Source organism: Setaria italica, chromosome IX, assembly GCF_000263155.2.
Source record: "Setaria italica strain Yugu1 chromosome IX, Setaria_italica_v2.0, whole genome shotgun sequence".
Lineage (NCBI taxonomy): Eukaryota > Viridiplantae > Streptophyta > Magnoliopsida > Poales > Poaceae > Setaria > Setaria italica.
This window is the reverse complement of record NC_028458.1, coordinates 45,933,792-45,955,229: the sequence shown is the minus strand read 5'-3', so window position 1 is coordinate 45,955,229 and position 21,438 is coordinate 45,933,792. Positions and strand designations below refer to the sequence as shown.

Below are 21,438 nucleotides of genomic sequence, written 5' to 3'. Positions count from 1 at the left end.
GCAGATATTGCTATGATTTTTAATTGTCACAGTTGGATAAGCAGCATAGGGGTTTTATAATCTAGAAAGGTCACCTGAAAAGTGTCACATTACTCATAGAGTTGCAGCTCTTTAATCTAACATAATGCAATAGCAGTCAAAATGTTGTATATTTTTTACGTATGAATATATGTATGGTGATGATAAAACTTCCTTTGCCCTTAAAAAAAGAGAGCTACAGTTCCTGCTATCTATTGTAGTTTCTGAATCAATTGTCAGTATAGTAGTAGTAACTGAATATTGCTACAAGGAAATTTTCATTATTTTCCATTTTCATAAATGAGGTTATTTCCCCCCTGAAAGATCTAAAGGTGAATAACTAACCAACAGGTACTGTTTACAGCTCTCAAGCATGCAAGCATGCATTACAACATTTCTGAAATCACGCTACACAGAATGTTGTATGTATGTAGGATTCAGCAACTCTGCAACTACCCTTATTAAGTTAAAAGTTCTCAAACCTTCTATAGCACATGGTGCAGATAGCACCAAATATTGTAATGCCACTGACAATACAGAGTGTGTCGAACCGGTATTCACTGCGTATCTTCTCTTCTTTCAGCTCGCTCTGTGCCTTCAGATACAAATTGCAAGACTCCAGCACCTCATCGTAATTCCTGCTCCGATGGCAGCTCAGTGCCTCCTTGAGGAGGAGGAGGCTGCAGCGCCCGTTGAGATGAACGCCACCCATGTCTTCGATCTGCATACTCAGTTCCGTCAATGCAAGGGTGGAAGATTCCCCAGATTCCTCACTCCCCATGCTTATCATGCGGAATTTCATCAGCAGGATGCATTCTGCTACCTGGCACGGCAGGACCTCCTTTGCTGGAAGGACAGATCCAAACCGTAGAACAAAATCGGTATCAGTTGGCCAGTGCCTCTGCCCACCCAGTGGGTGCCAACTTGTCAGGTTCACTGCACGCTTCATCTTTCTGTTGACAATGATCCAACTCAACTTTATACCATCATTTAGCTCCCTCCAAAGTTTTCCATCTTTCCTTTCTTGCTCCATTGAGGGCACCGATGGTAAGTCACTGATGGTTGATAGGAATACCTCTCCATTATTGTTCTCGTTGTTTTCAGCTGAGTGATGAAACAAGTCTACCCGGAATGGGCAGTTATAGAACCATCCATTGGCACCGTCTGAGTTCGGAATTCCCCATATGACCTTCGAGTAGAGTGCATGGTCTTTATACCATACATCGATTAGAGATACAAAGTCTGAAGGCAGGGAGTTTTCAAGCTCATCCATGTCATCATAGTAATAGTCAGACTCAGCCCATTCCTCTGCAAAGGGATTAGTTTCATTTGTCTGAACTACAGGAACATCTTTGTTCAGTATAAGAGTGAAACAATCGGCATAGAACTTCCTGAATCCACCAACAGAAACAATCAAGCTCCTAACATCATCTCGTCTTGTTGATGGCCACAGAGATGTGCAAGCATTCTCCCACAAGTCCTCATCATTTGATATGGCACGGAAGTCAGCACAAGCACAGCCTGCTCTTGCCAGAGCTGCAGCATCGAGACGCTTGAGTATATCATAGAAAAGGTCGGCACTCAGTGATGCCATGATCACAGCTTCTTTTCGTTGCCGCTAAAAGTGATGATACCTAATCAGCTGTTGCATAAGAAAATAGGGCAATAGTCAGTTATATCGCAGCATGCCAATTGAAATATACATCAATGAATCTTTAATGTCATCCAGCATGTCAAAATCTGATTTAGTGAAATGTTGTTTTGTAAACAAAACATATGGTATGTTGCTGAAAATTAGTACCGTTGGTTACATTTCTTGGAGTCCCAATTCCCAAGAAAATGGGGAAAACATTATAGCATTAGCAAAACTTAAGTGATGCGGTAAAAATCAAAACTTGCAGTAGTGAAACTAAGATCTCCAGTTCCAAGTTTACAAAGTTATGGATGGGATAGCCCTAGAACTTGCACTTCGATTCGCATCCAAGAATAAAAAAATAACTCTTTCTCCACCGCTATTGCACATCAATCAATTAAATCAATATTTTTCGGTTCAAGAGACAAGAATGATGTAGTCACTTCATTGCTCCACTAAACAACTGAAAAGGTGCTTAATTAAAGGAGAATAAGGGGGTGTTTGGTTCCACCTTGCTAAACTTTAGTTGCTAAAGTTTAGCAACTTTTAGCTGCTAAACTGCCAAACACCCTCGCTAAAACTTGCTAAAGTTGAGTTGCTAAAGTTTAGCACTTTAGCAAGTTTTTGGTTGCTAAAACTTGCTAAAAGGTGGGCTGGACAACCTATACCCCTCATTTATTGCTTATCTCCCCCCTCCTACGCACCTTTAATAAGGGTAGATAGATCTTTTTACAGCTCATTAAATGCCTTTTAGCAAGAGTATCAAACAGCTTTTGCTAAAGTTTAGCAACTAAAGTTTAGCAAATTTTAGCTGCTCAACTTTGGCAAGAGTAACCAAACAGGACCTAACCTACGTTATAAGCAACCTATCAGTCTTTTGGGCGAGCACGGGAAGCAAACAACGAACAGTCGTATCAAGTTGTGGCCATTAATTCAGAGGACGGCTTGCTACTCGTGAGAGAAGAAATCATGGGCTGAAAACTACATCAGAACCCACAGCAAACAACCCACAGATCTACCATATACTACAGGTCAAGGAGGAACCAAATGTAATATTCTAATCTCATTCAGAGGGAGAAAAGAATCAATCTACAAGAAGCAACGGATGGGTCCTAACCAGATGGGCCCGAGCTTACCACGGCCATGCCCCGGATTCAACGGTAGTACAAGAAGCATCGAATCAGGTAGGAGATCGAGAAATCACAACTTCTTCTTCAGGAGGGGGAGCAGGAAGACGAGAGAGGCATGCTCACCTCAAGACTCATCAGGCGGATCCGGTGGAGACGACTGACTCTTGAGCAGCACAACCGCACGAGGTGGCGTCAGGGTTAGTAGAGCAGCCAGAGCAGGACACGCGAGGACCAGGTCCCAGCAGCCAGCAGCCAAGCTGTCTCGGCCTCGCATCGTGGGTAACGTCGCCGGATAAGCGTAGGTAGGCGTACGTACCACCGAGCCACGCGAGTACGCGACGGCCGGCCTGCCGCCTGCGCTGCACTGTGGCTGTGGACAGGACACACGCCTCCGTAGTGCAGGCGTCCAGGAAGACCCGGTCCAGGAAGGGAGAACCAGCGCCGGCCCGCCCGGCGCACAGTTGGCCGATGCCGATGCTCTACGTTACGCTGTCTGTCCCCTTGATATTTTTTCCTTGCAATACTACTACTATATGTCCGTATGTGGTTATCTTCTTTCTGTAACCGTGTTCCGTGAACTAAAACTAGTAAAAAAAAATTTCAAAACACCTGCAGGCCACCTTGAGCTGCCTGCCCGATTGGGCGTTCCATTTCTCGCGTATTTTCGCGTGCGATTTTGAGACTTTGTACTACCAACTTAACATCCACGGGACCAGGAGTTGTATTCCTATGATTCAATCATCTAAACATTTACCACTTTAAACAAGAAAATTTCAACTAAAACAAAGCTGCAGATCTCGTGAAAACCTACGAAAAGGAACCCTGTTCCTTGGCACGCTGCCTCTATGCTCGCCGGGCCAGAGCTAGCGCACACAAGTCACAAACTCGCCGCCTACGCATAGAAGAAAGGCTTCCTCGCGCTCATCTGTAGGTACAATGCCGTAATGCAGTGCGTCGAAGGAACACACTGGTTGGGTCGTCGAGACTTGATTGGGTTTGGGTACGTATTCATGAGAGCACAACCGGATCGAGCTGGGCACCGCACCAGACGCTCAGGCTTGGCTACGGGTTTAAGCCTGCTCTGCCTATGGTTGGACTCGCAGCATGCTCAAAAACATATAATATATGGTCGAAATTTAAAAATATAGCTAGGCTGCAGGTTTCCTGACCATGTTGAAAACAATAGAAGGTACGTAAACTGAGCTAGCAAAAGAAAAAATAAAGAAAAAAGCTGGCCCCTCAAAGCAATTCACAGAACTGTATTGATTAATTGATTCGAGTTAGGAGTACATTTTTTTTTCTATGCACGTGCGTGGAAGGGGTGCATTAATTCGCGAGTAGTGTTTCATTTTTACACGGGGGACGCCACACGCACACATCTCAAGCAATAGCAATCCAGATGGCAAGTGTAGCGCTGGAGCTGGTCCGCCTTTGACTTCGGGTCTAAACGTTGGAGTATAAGTGAATTGTTCATCTTTTTCTATCAGTTTAATCTTTTGGGTTGAATTGGTTGGTGCATGCAACTCAACTAGTATTAGAGCCAGAGGTCTCGAGTTCGAATCCTAGCGGACGTGATTAAATAAAATAATTGCAGCCCACTCCAATTTCCACATGCGGCCTGAGGGAGCCTACACGTGAGGGGGAGTGTTAGAGTATAAGTGAATTGCTCACTTTTTCCTATCAGCTTAAGCTTTTAGGTTAAACTGGTTGGTGCATGCAACTCAATCCTAAACGATCTTGGTGCTGCGTCTCTTATTGTTCCTAGGGCTTCAACAAAATCATCCAAGAGCCGGTGAGAATCTGGAAATTGAAAAGTCCGGGATTATAGAGAGATTGGAGTTTCCAAATTAGACCTGAACTGAACGGGAAAAAAAAGAGATCAGTAAACAAATTTCAAATGTTAATATTACGTGTTACGATTGTGTTAATTATAGACAGAATTTGACAGTACGACACACGAGATTCAGTAAAGACGAACTTACCGATGGATGCCCAAAGACGCTGGGTGCAATGTCGTAGGCGACCGGGTGGCCGTGGAACTCTATTGGTTCAGTGGGACCAATCATGTTGGAGAAGTGCACGGTGGTACTCGACACCATACGATGGAAGAGAGAAGTCGATACCTGCGATTAATCCCTCAGATGATAAAATGATCAACATAACTCCAAGATTATATCCGGTGGAACGACACGTATAGCTAACTGACTTGTAGCCATTTTTACAGCACTTACCATTAATTTGGAGTGCTATAACTACCCAAGATTATTTCTATACCCTAAGATTTGTTAAAATCATGAAGCAAAAGGTATCGATAGATGGATATAGGTAGTATGTGTATGTACACTACGACATATAGGTGTACAGGTGTACAAAATTTCTGGGTGTACGTGGTTATAGCAAGTGGCCGACAGAGATCGCTTGTATTTTTATCCACTACTAGTCAGAAATTCTTGGTTTGTGCTAGTTTGAGGCGCGGCTGATTCATCTTTTACTCTTGGTAATTAGTCCCATGATTCTTGAATACCGTCAGCTACTAGAGCAGGAAACAATAATATAATGTGTTCAATTTGGCCCGGTTCCAGCCCACCGGGCTAAGCCCGGCCCGTGGTTTTTATAGGGCCGAGCATGCGCGCATTTTGCCAGCTCAAAAAATTAGACGGGCCAGCCCAGCCCGATTAATTTTTTGATTTATTTTTCAACTAAAAAAGACTGGTTGCTCAAAAGATGTTCGTGGGTGGGCTTGGTCACATTTTTCTAGCCCCAAAATATTCCGGGTTTTTTGTTGGTCCAACTCAACCCACATTTTGCTCAGGTCTAGTCCAATCCCCTCAGCCATTATTTAAAAAGAAAACTCTTGCCAACAGAATCTTGTAGAGTTGTAGTGGGATATATATATACCTTGACGTTGAAAAGTTTGGTGATCGCTACTGTAATTGCGTGAGTAACAATTGCTTCTAGCGAATGTTTCTTCCTATCAACAGTCTTCTTTGCATAGCGGACGTAGTCGAGTACCCAAGTCAATTTATGTTGAGGAAAATGCCTTCAGTACCGCTTTCCTTTAATACCGGTTGTGCAACCGGTATTGCTAAGTCGGTATTAAAGGAGTCCTTTAGTACCAGTTCAAATAATCGGTACTAAAAGTATCCTTTAGTACCGGTTGGGGAGACCAACCGGTACTAAATTAGCCTCGGCCAAACTGGTACTAAATTAGCTACCACATCGCGCGTGGCCGAGGTCAATTTAGTACCGGTTGGTCCCCCAATCGGTACTAAATTCTTTTTTCTTTTCTCATTTTCTTTTCTGTTTCTTTATTCTATATTAGTTAATACTAGCTCTAATACGCAATATATATATAATTGTATTTAATCTATAATATTACATTTGAGATAATTTATACATAGACATATTGTGCATACACATATATGAATAATATTACAATGCATCAACTCTCCAAGATCAACATTTTGGATCAACTATTCTGAACCCGAGTCCTAACGGTGATGCAGATTTGATCCATCATTATAGAACTCTCCCCTGGATTTACTACCTCGTCCAGAAGAAATCCACTGAGCTGTTCTTGAATTGCCCTGATTTTTCCATCTCGAGGAGTTTTTCCTTCATGTGCATAATCTATGTCATTAACAAAGGTTATTATATTAGATCAATGGATCTGCACAATTAGAACTAATTTATTGTTAAGAAATTTGTACACATACTCTGAATTTATGGTCAGTTATACGCTTAGGACGTAAAAAGCCATGGATGAACTCACATACGTAGTATCCGTATAAATTATTTCCCGGATTCTGTCTCCAATATTATATATATGGCAAAAGAAGTTATGAAATATTTGTTGTGTTCAAGGAAGTGACACGAGATATGCAAATTCAATACATACCGGGAATTCAGAATGGATATGAAGTTGCTCCTTGTATTCACCTGAGTGATGTTGATGGAAGCGAGCACATGCTCTGTTAAGCACGTTTATGAGGTTGGTGTATTGATTTCTTGATCTCCTCACAGAGTCTAGGATATAGATCATGCTTCGATCAACCACGATAACAAGTGTCTAATGGAAAATGTACATATATGCATAGGAAAGCTATTTAGTCTTATTTTTAACTACTAGTTCAAAAAATAAAAGAGATGGGAAACACGCTTACTTGAAGTTGTACGGCAGAAGTATGTACTTCTTGTAACGTTGTTTGTCCAAGAAATTATAGATATTCTTTAAGGTCCGATTTGGTTTATCTCTTACATTTGCCTCGTTTATAACATTCGGATCCATGAAGCCAACATCATACAATTCTATCCTCCGGCAAGCTTGAAATCTTCATCCTGCATTATACAAAATAGAATAGGAGTTAAGACATCCTACAATGACTAGAGCGGGGATTTTGAAGTTAGAGTAAATTAAACACTTACATAACCCAGGAACTGATGAGTGATTTGTCAAGTGTGTCTTGATTGTAAAGGAAATAAAGTTCCTCAAGTGGCACATTTATAATGGCATCACCACGGAAATAATGCTGATCTCCAATCCGAACTTCTAGCAGGAGTAAACTGGTGGCTGAAACCTCCATGTACTATTGGTGCAATTTGTACATTTTTGTTGGAAGATGGTCTACCAACTGCGGCCACACAAGCTGTTTCCCTAACTCAAATTTTCAATTACCAGCCCCAGGATACTTTGGGATGTGATCCTCCCCTCGAAGTTGAGTTGCGGTAAGATCTGTATCTTTGGTGAATGGAAGCATGTTCTTATCAAACTCCGAAAACACCTGAAGCGGGGCAATCGATTGGTTGGATTGTATTTTGAACTATGGAATACTTGATCCACTTTTCTTCTTCTTTTGAAAAGTCCCCACCATCGCCACTACCTCTAGCAGCAACAACCATCTCTATATATCACAATTTATTTAGTTCATATTTGCAAATGACTAAACTATGAACAAATTATATTTTCCACCACAATTTATTTAGTTCAAACATAACATATAAATAAAATTTTTCTCTTATTATAAAATTGACTAATTACATATCTCTATTTCATCTTATTATCTCTATGTACCACAATTTATCTCACTCGTATTTGCAAATGACTAAAATATGAACAAATTACATTTTCTCCCATAATTTATTTAGCTCATATTTGTAAAGGACTAAACTATGAAATTATTCCTCTAACCTCATATCAATTTCTTTGACTAATACAAAACATAGCATCCAAAAAATTATAGCTTATTCTAAAAATCACAAATATGAGCTCTAAATAACACATGCATATAAATGAAAATTTTCTCCATTGTACCTTGTTCTAAAAATCACAAATTACTCTAACTCTAAAGTATAAAACTTAGTATACTAACCATGTATCAAGGGAGGATAAAGTTTCTAATATTTAGGACACTTGAATGACTGAAATTCTCATGAAATGGTCAAAAATCCGGCAGCACCTCTCCTATTTCACCATGAATGGATGAAGTTCGAGCTGGAGGAAATAGTTCGGGCAGGAGAAAGAAGACACTTAATTTATAGGAGGGAAGTTAGTATCAATTGGGGGCTCCAACCAATATGTCTGCGTGCATCAAGGCATCCATGGAAACAGATGAAAGATCATGCAAAGAGGGCCGACAACGATGTTCGTCTTACTAAAAAAAAAAGGAGAGGCTGGCGGATCGAGAGCATCGATAAGAGATTCCACGTACGCAGCCTAGCGCGTGCTTGACGAGCTTGACGTCCTCGAGGCTGAGGGTGCACACGATGAAGCGCTTGCGCCTGAACTCGACGCCCTCCACGGCCGCGAACACCGTGGGTGGGTGGGTCACGAACGAGCCGCAGCGCCGTGGTGACGAAGTAAGGGCTTGAGTATACTATAGCCTCATGGTAGCTTTGAAAAACTTTGAAGAAAGATTCAGCCAGATAAAGTATTTGAGAAGCATTAAACTACTCGGCGAGGATATGAAAAGTACTCGAAGACTGTTGCATTTGGCTATGGAGCGCTCGGGGACTTATCGGGGATAGATCCCCAGTACCCGCAAGGAAGAAAGAAAACGGGCTCCTGCTAGGATTCCCAGGTAATCCTACTAGGACTCCTACCTTGTAACTGACTTGTAATCCCGTCCCTTGGAGTGTATAAAGAAGAGTGGGGGTACCTAGATCGGCATATAGAGAACCATCACAGAGAACCAAATCCTCAACATTAAACAACACCCAAGCGTAGGACGCAATATACAACACCCCAAACAGGACGTAGGGTATTACGCTACTCTGGTGGTCTGAACCTGTATGAATCCGTGTCTTGTGTCCTCGCTTTTACCTTCGAGTTCCAGGTCCAATGATTTCCCACCAACCAATCTACTACCTCAGAATACCCCTCGATAGGTTGCCAGGTATAAAACACCCACACTTGTATTCCAGGCGTTGGCCGTAGATTGACAAAAAGAACCGATCTTATGCATGTGCCTTTCTTAACGTCATGGTCACCTGAAAGCAAGTGCATGCGTTAACAACATTACAGACTTTGCATAGCTCCACTACTCTTGCCTTGAAAGCGAACGACGTACTGAGGAACTGTTGAGCAGTGTCACTTATCCAGCTTTCGGAAGTAATACCGTGACAGAGCAGCAGTTGTCACTCCAACTAGCACGTCATTTACCGTCTGCGTGCGTCAAGGCATCCATGGAAACAGATGAAAGATCATGCAAGGAGGGCCGACAACGACGTTCGTCTTACTACAAAAAAAGGAGAGGCTGGCGGATCGAGAGTATCGATAAGAGATTCCACGTACGCAGCCTAGCGCGTGCTTGACGAGCTTGACGTCCTTGAGGCTGAGGGTGCGCATGACGAAGCGCTTGCGCCTGAACTCGACGCCCTCCACGGCCGTGAACACCGTGGGCGGGTCGCGCACGAGCCGCAGCGCCATGGCGACGAAGCGCGCCACGTCCACGAGCGTGTGCCACGCGAGCACGGCGCACGACGGACCCACGCGGGCGAGGGCCAGGGCGCCCGCCGACCACGCCGGCCGCCGCGGGGCGCTGTAGACGGGGCGCGCCCTGCGCCGCGCGGGCGACGGCATGGCCGGCAGGGCCTTGGGGGTCCGCGGCGCTCCGCGCGCGTGCACGCCAGGAGGAGGCAGACCAGCGACGTGCCGTCGCCGAGGGCGTGGTGGATGCGGAACACGGCGGCGGACGCCGCCTCGGAGGTGGGGAAGTCCAGGACGTGGACCTCCCAGAGCGGCCGCGACTGGTCCATGGGGAGCGTGGACAGGGACGCCACGTAGTCCTCCAGGACCCTGTCGGCGTCGGCCGAGATGGCGGCGGGGTCCAGGTCGGGGACGATGATGTGGTCGTCCAGGTTCACCGTGGTGCGGACCCATCGCGGCTCGGGCCCGTCCAGCACCTGCTCGTCCAGTGGTTATTTGAATTACGAGATCTCATCAGTGCTCGTCCAGCACCTGCTCGTCCAGCACCTGACGAGCGTGACCTCGAGGCCGGCGCGGACAGGGTCAGAGTTGATGGCTTTGCAAAGGCCGACGACGGCGACGATGCAGAAATCGTGGAACATGCGTGCCGTAGGGCTCAGGGACTCGCCGGTGTCGTCGTCAGCGTCTCCGAATGCCCCGGCTCGGCGGCGAGTGTCCATCGAAAGCGGCGGCGGCGGAGCGACGACGGGGCTAGCACCGTGGGGACCCATTCTTCTTCTTTCTTGCTATAGCACCGGAGACTAGCTATTCTGGTCGGTCACCTGGTGTATCTCGTCGTGCGTCTGAGTTGTCCAGGTGCATATCCTAGTAATATAGAGCGGCACCGGCAACAATGGATTGCTTGCTGGCGACTGGCGAGGACACCAGTCACCGCGGGGCAGTTGGCAAGCTAGCTGCCCACCAGCTCGGCATTTAACTTGACTAGTCCATCAACCCCTACTTCTGCACACATGTTAGCAATTTCCTATATTATAATTGATATATTTCGGTTATTAGTGTCTGATTCTTTCCTTTTTGTGTTCCTACCACAATTTGTAAGAATTGTATTCCTTATGCATGTAAAATTGAAGACCTAGTGTTTGGTGTAGCTCATTTTCCATACCCTAGTTTGATTTTATTAATAACTTCGATTATGGATCCTAGGCTACACTTAGTTACTACAATGGCACAAACATCTGTTTTTAGCCTACATCGAATTTTCTCTGTCAAACATATGCGCAATTGTTTAAACATTTACTGGTGGAAAACTCGCCTTTAGTCCCGATTTGTAGGGAACAAATCTCCCGAAAATCCATCCGGGATATAGCAATCGAGACTGGAGGGGGGAGGGGGGTCTTTAGTCCCGGGTCACTCAACTGGGACTAAAGACATACTTTTAGTTCCGGTTGGTAAAACCAGACAGGACTAAAGAATTTTGCGCCAAAAAAATATTAGAAATTCGCAGGAGCCCCCCCCCCCAACACGTGCACATCGCAAGTGACAAGTCACGCAATTTTTCACGTGAATATGCACGTGCGTGGTGCGTGTGATTTGAACCCACGACCTCAAGCCTCGCACATAGCTTCCTTACCATCCCACCTACACAACACATCTAACTATATAGGGGATGCAATCTTTTTGTATTAACTCGTGGAGAACCCTTTAGTCTCGGTTTGTGTTACCCATCAGGACTAAAGACAGTCCCGGTTGGTAACATAAACCGAGACTAAAGGGTCTGAGGGCTTTAGTCTTTTTCAACCACCTGTGGAGGACCGGTTGGTGTTAACAACCGGGACTAAAGGTCACCCTTTTGTCCCGGTTGGTGTTGGAGGGGGTGTGTGACGGGGCCCACGTTCTTGATGGTTTGGGAACTTAACGGCGGTTGGCTGAGGGTTAATTTGGGAATGTAATTTGAAGTTAGTGTTAAATAAGAAAGAAAAAAAATTGAAAGTTAAATAAGGAATGAGTGTTAAATCTCGAGAGGAAAACCCGTGAAAACTCGAATAGTCCCATGGTGGTTGGTGCGGTAAACTCGGGCAGTGTCTTTTCACCGAAAATCTCCAACAGTCTGCGGCCAGTTTCAATCGAGCGCTCGACTGTGGGCCTGATTTTTCAGGGCCTTCATTAATTAGTAAGTAGTGGGTCTGCTCTTCCGTTTTTCTCCTTGTTTCGTTTAGTTTTAGTTAAGTTGTCTTTGATTGTTTCAAAATATAAAACTGCTTGTTTTGATAGGATGTGGAAGTGCTTCAAGGGCAGGATACTTTTGTTGCTCTTTTTACTATTTCTTGAGCTGAGCTAATTTTTTGGATTATTTTTGTTGCTACTTTAATTTTTTACAATATTTAATTACTTGTTAGATTTCACTTAGTTCATGAAAGTTCTTAGGTTTCTTCTTCTTCTTTGATCTTACTTAGTAGTTAGTACAAATGTTGTAAAAATATACTACTAATTTTCCTTTTTATTCTTTGCTTGCAATATAATACTTTTTACTCAAAACCGGTTCAAAACAATGCCATCTAGGAAAATTTCTTTTTCTTCCATTGGCTCGTTAATCCTATCACCCTCCTGTTTTACCCACCAGGCTTATTAGACTGGCTAGGTGGCCGTAGGTGCATTATTGAACACAATACGCAAAACTAAATAAGAAAATAGTCTCTCAATGCCATTTATAAATTTGAAATTTTATTCATTAACTGCTTTTTCAGAGTTCGAGGCCAAAGATACATCGCAACAGGACCAAAGATACAACGTTTTTCAACATCACAATTGTCACATCCTCATGGAGCTCACACGCTTCCAGAAAGCTGAGTCTCAACTCTCAACACCAAAGGAATCCACCCAACGCAGTTAGGATTAGGATTGACGTTTCCTCTGCACGCACAGGGAGTATCTTAACTCGCGCATTATTAGGTAGTACTTCGCGAGTAGCCATTCATTTTTTTACATATAGTAATGCAGACACATCTGGGAATAATGTGTACTCCGATCAACCTTTGACGACTTGTGCTTTGAACGCTGTTGATGTTGCGTTTCTTATACTTTCCAGGGATTCGGCGAAATCATCCAGGAGGTCGTGAGAATCTAGAAACTGTGCATCATCCACGGCAAGTATGATCCTGATAGTGTCCAGGTAACTTTGCCAGTGTATTGTCAGCGCCTACATACAATAATCAAATGTTATTGTTATGTGTTACGTACAATTGTACTATAGAATTCGACACGTTCCGAAAAACCTACCGATGGATGCCCAAAGTTGCTTGGTGCAATGTAGACGACGGGGTGGCCGTAGAACTCTATTGGTTCAGCAGGACCAATCATGTTGGAGAACAGCACAGTTGTGCCGGATATCATACGGTGGAAGAGACCAGTTGCTACCTGCGATTTTGATCGACGTACGCAATGAAAAGGCACATCTAAGATCGTTAGATATTGTACTTAGATCACTGGAACAAACACGAGATGGTGTTAGACGGAACCAACCTCAATGCCGAAAAGTTTGGTGACCGTTTCAGCGATGAGATGAGTGGCGATCGCTTCGAACGAATGCTTCTTCCTGTCCACGGTCTTCTTTCCGTTGCGGACGTAGTCAAGAGGGTCGTCGTGCTTCACGATCTCGAAGGGGAGCACGATGTAGCCGAGCCGATTTCCCCATTTCAAGTCATTGTGCTTACCGGACTCCATCATCTTAGCCAGTTGCTGCATGCATGGCCAATATAGAAATTTAGTAATGATCGAGTACTACATATTGGAATTTAAAAGACAAAATGTAAATCTGAATTTCTTAGGAAAAATGTGTTATGTTTATCGATGGGCTTACTTGTATGCCGGGCGTTGGCCTTAGATTGACGAAAAGGACTGATCTAAAGCATGTGCTTCTGTTGTTTGTGTCCTGGTCATCACCTGAGATTGACGAAAAGTGTGTTAGCCAACATTGCACACTTTTCTTAGCTATAAATAAAAAGACTCGGCTCAGGAGGGATTGTTGAAAGACGTCGCCTTGGCACTACCATGGAAGACTGTGAACTCGGGTAGGTATAGCTTAGGTTCCATCACTTACCAAGCTTACGGAAGTAATACCGTGACAGGGCAGCAGATGTCACTCCAACTAGCACGTCATTTACCGTCTGCGTGCGTCAAGGCATGCATGGAAAAAAAAAGATGAGAAATCTGTCAGAGACCACGTCTTGCTATCCATTAACGAGTCGTACTAGTGTAGAAGACACGTACGCAGCCTAGAGCGTGCTTGATGAGCTTCACGTCGTCGAGGCTGAAGGTGCGCATGACGAAGCGCTTGCGCCTGGACTCGACGCCTTTCACCCCCTTGAACAGCGTGGGCGGGTCGCGCACGAGCTGCAGCGCCATGGCGACGAAGCGCGCCACGTCCACGAGCGTGTGCCAGGCCAGCAGGGCGCACGACAGGACCCAGGCGGCGAGGGCCAGGGCGCCCGCCGACCACGCCGGCCGCGGCGGGGCGCCGTAGACGGGGCGCGCCCTCCTCCTCGCGCCCGGGCCCGGGGCCGGCGCGGGCGACGGCATGGCCGGCAGGGCCTTGGGGTCGGCGGCGCTCCGCGTGCACGCCAGGAGGAGGGAGACCAGCGACGCGCCGTCGCCGAGCGCGTGGTGGATCCGGAACGCCACGGCGGACGCCGCCTCGGAGGTCGGGAAGTCCAGGACGTGGAGCTCCCAGAGCGGCCGCGACTGGTCCATGGGGAGCGTGGACAGGGACGCCACGTAGTCCTCCAGGGCCCTGTCGGCGTCGGCCGCGATGGCGGCGCGGTCCAGGTCCGGCACGATGATGTGGTCGTCCAGGTTCACCGTCGTCGGGACCCATCGCGGCTCTGGCCCGTCCATCACCTGCTCGATCGCCCAAAGTTGGGTGCACGGTTCACGTCATCACACATCAGTGCTCGATCGCTCGTGCTCATCATTGTGCAGCATTACTTTTGTTGCAGATCGATTTCCTAAAGAATGGGGACTGAGAGCAACGTACTCGGATGCTGGAGAAGCGGGGGTGGCGAACGAGGGTGACCTCGAGGCCGGCGCGGGCGGGCTCAAAGTCGATGGGCGCGCCGAGGCCGACGACGGCGACGATGTAGAAGTCGTGGAACATGCGTGCGGTAGGGCTCAGGGGCTCGCCGCCGTCGTCGTCAGCGTCTCCGAATGCCCCAGCTCGGTGGCGAGTGTCTATCGAAAGCGGCGGCGGCGGAGCGAGGGGGCTGGCGCCATGGGCACCCATTCTTGCTATAGAACCAGAGACTGTCACACTGCAGTGTGTGTATGGTTGGTTTGTGTGCGGAGAACATCTGATGACCGGCGAGCTTATTAGTAGCTACAACACAGGGTTACCGTAATTGATTCATTCATAGCAAGCTAGCATCAGGTGGTTGGCAGCAAGCTCTGTACCGTGGCGAACATGACCCCATTAGACCATAGTTTGTGATTTTGGTGATTGAGTGCCAACATAGTTATTGGGATTAATGGATTGTCTAGCATGTATCTTGTAGGTTTTCTAGGTCCCAAGTATTGAAATCAAACTATGGTAAGATTCAAATCATGGTATTCAAGTATCCAAGCTACGGTATTCAAACAACCAAGCCATGGTATTTAGGATTATTCTATGGTATTGCATCCAAGTGACGGTATATTTGGTACTTGCATTGGATGAGTTGAAGAGAAAAAGGAACAATCGGATGTTCCAATAGTCCACCTGAGAAACATCGGAGCAACCATCGGACAAATTGGTACAACTGCAGGCGGCTGTCTAAGTTAAGACCACCGGATGTTCCGAGGTCCTGATTTCTTGTAGCGTCGGATGAATTATGAGGAGAAGGTTTGGAAGACGAAGAAAACCCTATAGCACCGGATGATCCGATGGTCAGAAGTTCGAGGCGTCAAGCAAAGCATATTTACTTTGCGAAGTTCCAGAGAGGTTTTGGCCAGAAGTACTTCGGCACCGGATGTTCCGACGGTACCATCGGATGTGGCGTCGGATGAATTTTTGATGTGTCAATGAAGAACTTGGGTGCGAGGAGGCCAACGACTAGTTGCACTGGATGTTCCAATGCTACCAAAATGACACCATCGGAACATTTGATGGTACACTTTAACTAGTCGTTGGAGCAACAGCTCTTTGAAGCTTTTAGCTATTTATACCCCCTCCACTCGCCCATTTGAAGTTGCTGGAGTGTGCAGGAATCCATTGGAGATCAAGACTCATCAAGAACACATCCAAGCTACCAAAAGTTCTTAAGTGATTATTCTAAGGCTTAGCACAAGCTTAGGAAAGTGATTTGTGCTAGAATAGACATAGAGGAAGGGAGAGTGCAAGGTGTGCCTACCTTGTGATCGGTTATAGGAGTGAACCATAGTTGTACAAGGTGTGTCGGCGTCTTGGAGCCTTGGTGGCTCGCCGGCAAGTCTTCAACCCTCCAGCTTGGTGTGGAGCGGCATCGACGACCATGTGCGGGAAACGTGGAGACCCCTTCCTTAGTGGAGACGGCATCAAGGTGATCGGGAAACTTGGTGTGAGCCTTAGTGGCCAAACTTTTGTGGCAAGTGAAGGGATGTCCTGGAAGAGACTTGGTGACAAGAAAGCAATACTCTTGTATGAGTGCTTCAACAACATGGACTAGTGGTGGCTTAGTGCCTACCGATACACGGGATAAATCGTCGTGTTAAGAGTTTGCTTCCCCTCATCCTATCCTTTACGTTTCCGCATTTCATACTTACAACTTGTGTGCCTTTAGTATCTTGTTAGGATTATTTTTAGGTTGCAAAACTTATTTTAGGATGAGAATTTCACGGTAGATCAACCATAGTTGCACATCTTGATAGCATGATCTAGTTTAAGTTTGATACAAAAGTAACGGAAGATATAGGTTAAGATATAGGTTAAGGTTTTAAATTTCCTAATTCACCCCTTCCCCGCCTACGACACCGATTCCTTCCATGTACGTACATCGACAAAGGCATGCACAGCCCAAATAAAATGTTTAGCTAAGCACTGCTCATTAAGCGTGCAGGTATCTGCAGCCATCAAAGATTGGGTTCGGTGCTGGAAATTGATAACAAGAGGACCCATTTGATCCTGGCTTCCTGTTCCTATGGGTACGCCGGACTCGCGAGGAAGAAGAGTTTGAATCAAACTTGTTTTTGTCGGCGACAGGCTAAATTCATTGTTTTTTTTAGTTAGGTTTTTTAGTTCGTTAGAGATGGAACCAGTGGAATTGCTACAGGAGGTGCCTTCAATTCTGCGTGCCAGCATCCACGTGCATGTGTCTCTATTAGTCATGGGCTCATGACCAGGTTCAGAAAGCTATTGCGTCTTATCAGATTTCTTTTTGAGAAGATCATCTGCAAACAGATACTATGTGATGTGATTTGTAATAATGTCGTTATGTGTAAACCACAGGGAATAAAATTATCTACGGTGGTGCCGCACCGTGCCTGGTGTGCGACACCGCCAAGGATTCGGACGCGTGTCCCGCTGCCCCAATCCAGAGCAAGCTTCGAGCCGAACAGGCCGTAGAGTCCGCATGGGGAGAGCTGACGAGCTGAACAAACGATCCACACGCCATCCCGTGGTTTTGCAAGAGATCCACACGCCGTCCCGTGGCACCCCGCCCTAGATGCTGGCCGCCCTAGACGCCAACCGCAGCACCCCGCCCCCGCGTCGCATGCCGGCGGTCGGGCGCCAGCTCGAGCTTCCAGGCCCCACGCAGCTTCCAAGCCCTGCGCGACACCAGCAGAGAATTTTCTTCCACAGATTATGGCCCCTCCATAAAAAAACTGATCGAGCGGATGGAGGATTCTGCCGTCGGACAATCAAGTGCAGCTTCTGGGAACATGGTCCAGACAATTCTAACATCAATGCCCGCAACCAACACGGACACAATCGCTGTGATTTCTTCAACCCTCGTAGTAGAGATCACAATTCGTTGTGCTCCACCATCGAGATCATCATCGAGCCCCACCATTGAGCCGGTCACGGGTGCGTCCATGCTCCCAGAGGTGACGGTGATGCCACCAAATTCAACTATATCAGCTTCACGGATGTCAGAAGAAGTGGCACCTCAAGATCAGGTAGTTCAAAAGTAACAAAATGGAGTCTTGACATATCTTTCAATATTACAGTTTTGTATTTTAATTACTATTTCATTGGACTGCAGGAGGGTAGTAATCATGACCAATCTGCAGTTGTACCTCAAGTTGGGATGTCTTTCAAATCAAAGGATGATGCATATGAGATGTACAATGCATATGCTAGGACTATTGGTTTTAGTATAAGAAAGAACACTACAAGGCAAAAAAACATAGATCGGATGGAAGTATATATCAGAAGCACATAGTTTGCAGCAATCAAGGACAACGAGGTAAGCATTCATCACATGAGAATTAAAAAGAAAATGCTACTACAAGAACAAATTGTAATGCTCGGGTTCAGTTTAGTATAAGTCAAGAGGGCATTTGGACAGTTCAAAAGGTTGTATTTGATCACAATCACTATCTTGCTAGCCCAAATAAGGTAAACAAGCTGAGGTCTCAAAGAAATATTATAGAGGCAGATAAACAACTAATTGCTCATATACGAGGAGTTGGAATACAACCAGCCATAGCGTATGAATTTTTTAAGCGGTGGTATGGAGGAGTTGAGAATGTACCTTTCTCGCAAATGGATTGTAATAATTTGATTGATCATGAGCGGAAGAAGTACTTACCATTCAATGATACACAAACACTACTAGAAGATTTGAGGAATAAGCAATTAGAGGATCTACATTTTTTTATGTCATACAAGTAGATGAGGAAGATGGTCGGATAGCCAATTTCTTTTGGGCAGATGGTCAAGCTATCATGGATTATGCATGTTTTGGTGATGCAATGTCATTTGACACAACATTTCAAACCAACAAATTTGAGATGCCTTTTGCACCACTTCTTGGAACCAACTATCACAAGCAAACAATTATATTTGGGGCTGCACTCTTATACAATGAAACCATTGAATCATTTGTTTGGCTCTTTAAAACATTCCTAACAGCAATGTCCAACAAGCATTCTAGCACAATTTTCACGGATCAATGTGCTGCCATGTCTGCTGCAATTAGAATTGTATTCCCTAACATGAGGCATCGTCTTTGTTTGTGGCATATTTTCCAAAATGCCGCTAAACATCTCGGTCATGTAATTGAGGACCATCCCTAATTTCTTGCAGAATTTAAGAAATGTGTCTACCAAGAGAGTTCTGTGGCATACTTCGATGAGTTATGGCATGAAATGTTGATCAAATATAAACTTGAGAAGAACTCATGGTGGGCGCACTGGGCTGCTGTCTTCCGTGACTCTTTTACTGCCGATATGACCTCAACCCAAAGGAGTGAAGGTATGAATAATGTTTTCAAGAAAAAGTTTCAAAGAAGACTCTGCCTTTCTAAGCTCACAGAAGAATGCAAGAAATGTGCTGCTGGACTCCGTGAGAACGAGTTGGATGCGAACTATAAATCACGATCCACTAACCCAATTCTTTATATGTCACATTTAGCAATGTTGAAGACTGCAGCTCAATCATATACAACGAAGCTTTATTCAGATTTTGAGGAGCAATTTTCTTTCTCATGCAAACTATTACGGTCTGAGGGGACAATCAGCACCTACAAGATTACGCCTACCATATCATGTTCCTGCAGAAAGGATGAATGCATTGGTATGTATCACATTTCAAATTAATACTACTTCATAGTATATATTGCTCAAATCCGTGTACCTATATTACAGGTATTTTATGCAAGCATGCTATCCAAGTCTTTACTATCAATGAGGTTTTTATCTTGCCATCTCAGTATATACTAAATAGATGGACAAAGTATGCAAAAGAGAGTTTTATTGTGAGAAGAGACAAATAATTGAAAATGAAACTTCAAAAGCACAAGTAGCACATATCGCTCGAAAGGCAACATCAATTGCATTGAAGTGCTTAGTTTCAAAAGAGCTTCTTCAATTGGACTTGGAAGCAGATACTACACTGAGCCAAAGACTTGGAAAATCTTGTGGAGTTTCCCAAAGTTGTAATGAATATGATACAAACATATTAAAAGGTTAAGTATCTATTAGAGTTCCTGAAGTGATAAAAGGTGCAAAGAAAAAAAGAGAAGATGTACTTGAGAAGGAAGAAAGGGAAGAAAAAGAAAACTACTAAGAAAACTGGTACTGCCACCAATTAAAACATGTATTTTACCATCTCATATTTATAGCTAGTAATATATTTATATATCTGTATTCTACAGGAAGAGGTCAAAAGGATGCCACACACAATAGGGACATCGCACAACATCCAAAAGAATTGATTGTAAGAAAGAGAATGAAGTTCTATTTATCTCTTGAATGATCCATTTAAAAGCATGTCCTGAAAAAAATCTGTGCAGCGTTCTTCTGATGCAAGCAGTGGAGCTGATATTGTACCACTAGACTTCTCGACCAATACATATAGTGAATTTTCGGCTATGGTTACTCTTTCAAACCAAGGAGCATATATGTTTGCTCCTTCAATGCAAAGAGGATATATGGTTCCTCCTTCAGTCCAAGAAGGATATTTAATTCCTCCTTCAATCCAAAGAGGATATATGGTTCCTCCTTCAGTTCAAGGAGGATTTACAAGTCTTTTAGCTGGCATTCATCAAGATGCATCTGCTGTCCGAAAATTACATTTTGATGAAGTGTCAAATCCGACAACATTTGAGTAGTAGTCATGCTTTCATAATTTTTGTAGCCACCGTAAGACTATAATGGTCCAATTGCACTATTTCGACGATTATGAACTTTTCACTAAGCCAGTAGCACAAACAATTTTATCTACTCAATTGTTCTTTTCACTAAGCCATTTTATTGCTGCTTATCCAAAACTCACATATGAATACAAAAATACAGTCTGCATACTTTTTTCCTGTTCGGCTCAGTGGGCAAGATGAAAAGTGCAAGCTGGAAGGGTTGGTCAGGCAGCAGCTCTCAAGTTTCATATACGAGATGAAAAGCGAAGCTCTCAAGGCAGCAGCTCTCCTCATGCGGGCATAGAAAGGAGGTGTTTGTCGGCTCGTCTGTTCGGCTCGTCAGCTCTCCTCATGCGGACTCTACGGTCTGTTCGGCTTGAAGCCTGCTCTGGATGGATTGGGGCAACGGGACACGCATCCGAATCCTGGGCGGTGTCGCACACCAGGCACGGTGCGGCACCGCCGCAGATAATTTTGTTCCACCTCACTGAACCCCCACTCCATTTTTCTAGTGATTGTTAACAGAGCAAATGGGCCACAAGATTTCTCTTCGCTGGAAAAACTTTGTGCCGGTGGCTAGAAGAGGTCCGTGCTGGCGGGTACCGCACCCGCTAGCAACCTTGAGCCAGCAGAAATAGCTATTTGCGCTGGCAGGCCTCTTAAGCTACCTGCCAGCACAGATGGTTTTTGTGCTGGCAGGTGCTTATGCTGTCTGCCAGCAAAGATATTTTTAGGAAAAAAAAGCAGCCGCGCACGCCAAGCTCTGCTCGACCAACGCCGGCAACCGCTCCTCCACCGGCTGGCCACTGCTCGCCATCGCGCTCGCCGGCAACTGCTCCTCCGCTGCTCAGCTGATGCTTGCTGCTTCCCGCAATGGCAGCTGCTCAACCACCAGCCGGCGCTGCTCACCGTTGCTTGGGCTGGCCGGAG

The 21,438-nt window shown here is 45.1% G+C and overlaps 3 protein-coding genes, 1 long non-coding RNA gene and 1 pseudogene across 6 annotated transcripts; 1 reads left to right on the top strand and 4 right to left on the bottom strand.

Annotated features, from left to right (window-relative positions):
• Positions 1-447: 447 nt before the first annotated feature.
• On the bottom strand, positions 448-3,135 carry LOC101773096 (probable F-box protein At2g36090). 2 transcript variants are annotated; one of them, XM_014805750.2, is made up of 2 exons: positions 2,788-3,135; positions 448-1,660 (listed from the first exon to the last, which is right to left on the bottom strand). In XM_014805750.2, exon 2 carries the CDS (start codon positions 1,610-1,612, stop codon positions 485-487), a length of 1,128 nt encoding a protein of 375 aa, XP_014661236.1. In that variant the 5' UTR covers positions 1,613-1,660; positions 2,788-3,135; the 3' UTR covers positions 448-484. The 2 variants fall into 2 exon arrangements, with proteins under 2 accessions (XP_014661236.1, XP_014661235.1); XM_014805749.2 differs by having other exon boundaries at positions 2,905-3,134.
• A 3,222-nt stretch (positions 3,136-6,357) lies between these two features.
• On the bottom strand, positions 6,358-7,827 carry LOC101777728. Of its 2 annotated transcripts, none has more exons than XR_002675758.1 (5): positions 7,207-7,827; positions 6,945-7,119; positions 6,680-6,850; positions 6,498-6,587; positions 6,358-6,411 (listed from the first exon to the last, which is right to left on the bottom strand). It is a non-coding gene; the product is annotated as an uncharacterized LOC101777728 (long non-coding RNA). The 2 variants fall into 2 exon arrangements; XR_002675759.1 differs by having other exon boundaries at positions 6,680-6,807.
• Positions 7,828-8,947: 1,120 nt separating this feature from the next.
• On the bottom strand, positions 8,948-10,534 carry LOC111255716 (annotated as a pseudogene).
• Positions 10,535-12,405: 1,871 nt separating this feature from the next.
• Positions 12,406-15,049, bottom strand: LOC101772687 (O-acyltransferase WSD1). The gene is made up of 7 exons (XM_004984264.3): positions 14,736-15,049; positions 13,973-14,599; positions 13,803-13,869; positions 13,563-13,645; positions 13,226-13,441; positions 12,983-13,120; positions 12,406-12,902 (listed from the first exon to the last, which is right to left on the bottom strand). The coding sequence occupies exons 1-7, from the start codon at positions 14,979-14,981 to the stop codon at positions 12,732-12,734; spliced, it is 1,548 nt and encodes a 515-aa protein (XP_004984321.1). The 5' UTR covers positions 14,982-15,049; the 3' UTR covers positions 12,406-12,731.
• Positions 15,050-17,465: 2,416 nt separating this feature from the next.
• On the top strand, positions 17,466-18,111 carry LOC111258491. Its single transcript, XM_022829843.1, has 2 exons — positions 17,466-17,827; positions 17,914-18,111. The coding sequence occupies exons 1-2, from the start codon at positions 17,546-17,548 to the stop codon at positions 18,091-18,093; spliced, it is 462 nt and encodes a 153-aa protein (XP_022685578.1). The 5' UTR covers positions 17,466-17,545; the 3' UTR covers positions 18,094-18,111.
• Positions 18,112-21,438: the final 3,327 nt, after the last annotated feature.

Bases quoted from the DNA above. Each gene is read 5' to 3' on its own strand.
- LOC101773096 (XM_014805750.2), bottom strand. From the start codon at position 1,612: ATGGCATCACTGAGTGCCGACCTTTTCTATGATATACTCAAGCGTCTC.
- LOC101772687 (XM_004984264.3), bottom strand. From the start codon at position 14,981: ATGGGTGCCCATGGCGCCAGCCCCCTCGCTCCGCCGCCGCCGCTTTCG. The intron at 13,870-13,972 runs GTACGTGTCTTC...TGACGCACGCAG, and splicing joins TCAAGCACGCTCTAGGCTGC to ACGGTAAATGACGTGCTAGT. The intron at 12,903-12,982 runs GTAGGTTTTTCG...TATTGTATGTAG, and splicing joins GCAACTTTGGGCATCCATCG to GCGCTGACAATACACTGGCA.
- LOC111258491 (XM_022829843.1), top strand. From the start codon at position 17,546: ATGGAGGATTCTGCCGTCGGACAATCAAGTGCAGCTTCTGGGAACATG. The intron at 17,828-17,913 runs GTAGTTCAAAAG...ATTGGACTGCAG, and splicing joins AAGTGGCACCTCAAGATCAG to GAGGGTAGTAATCATGACCA.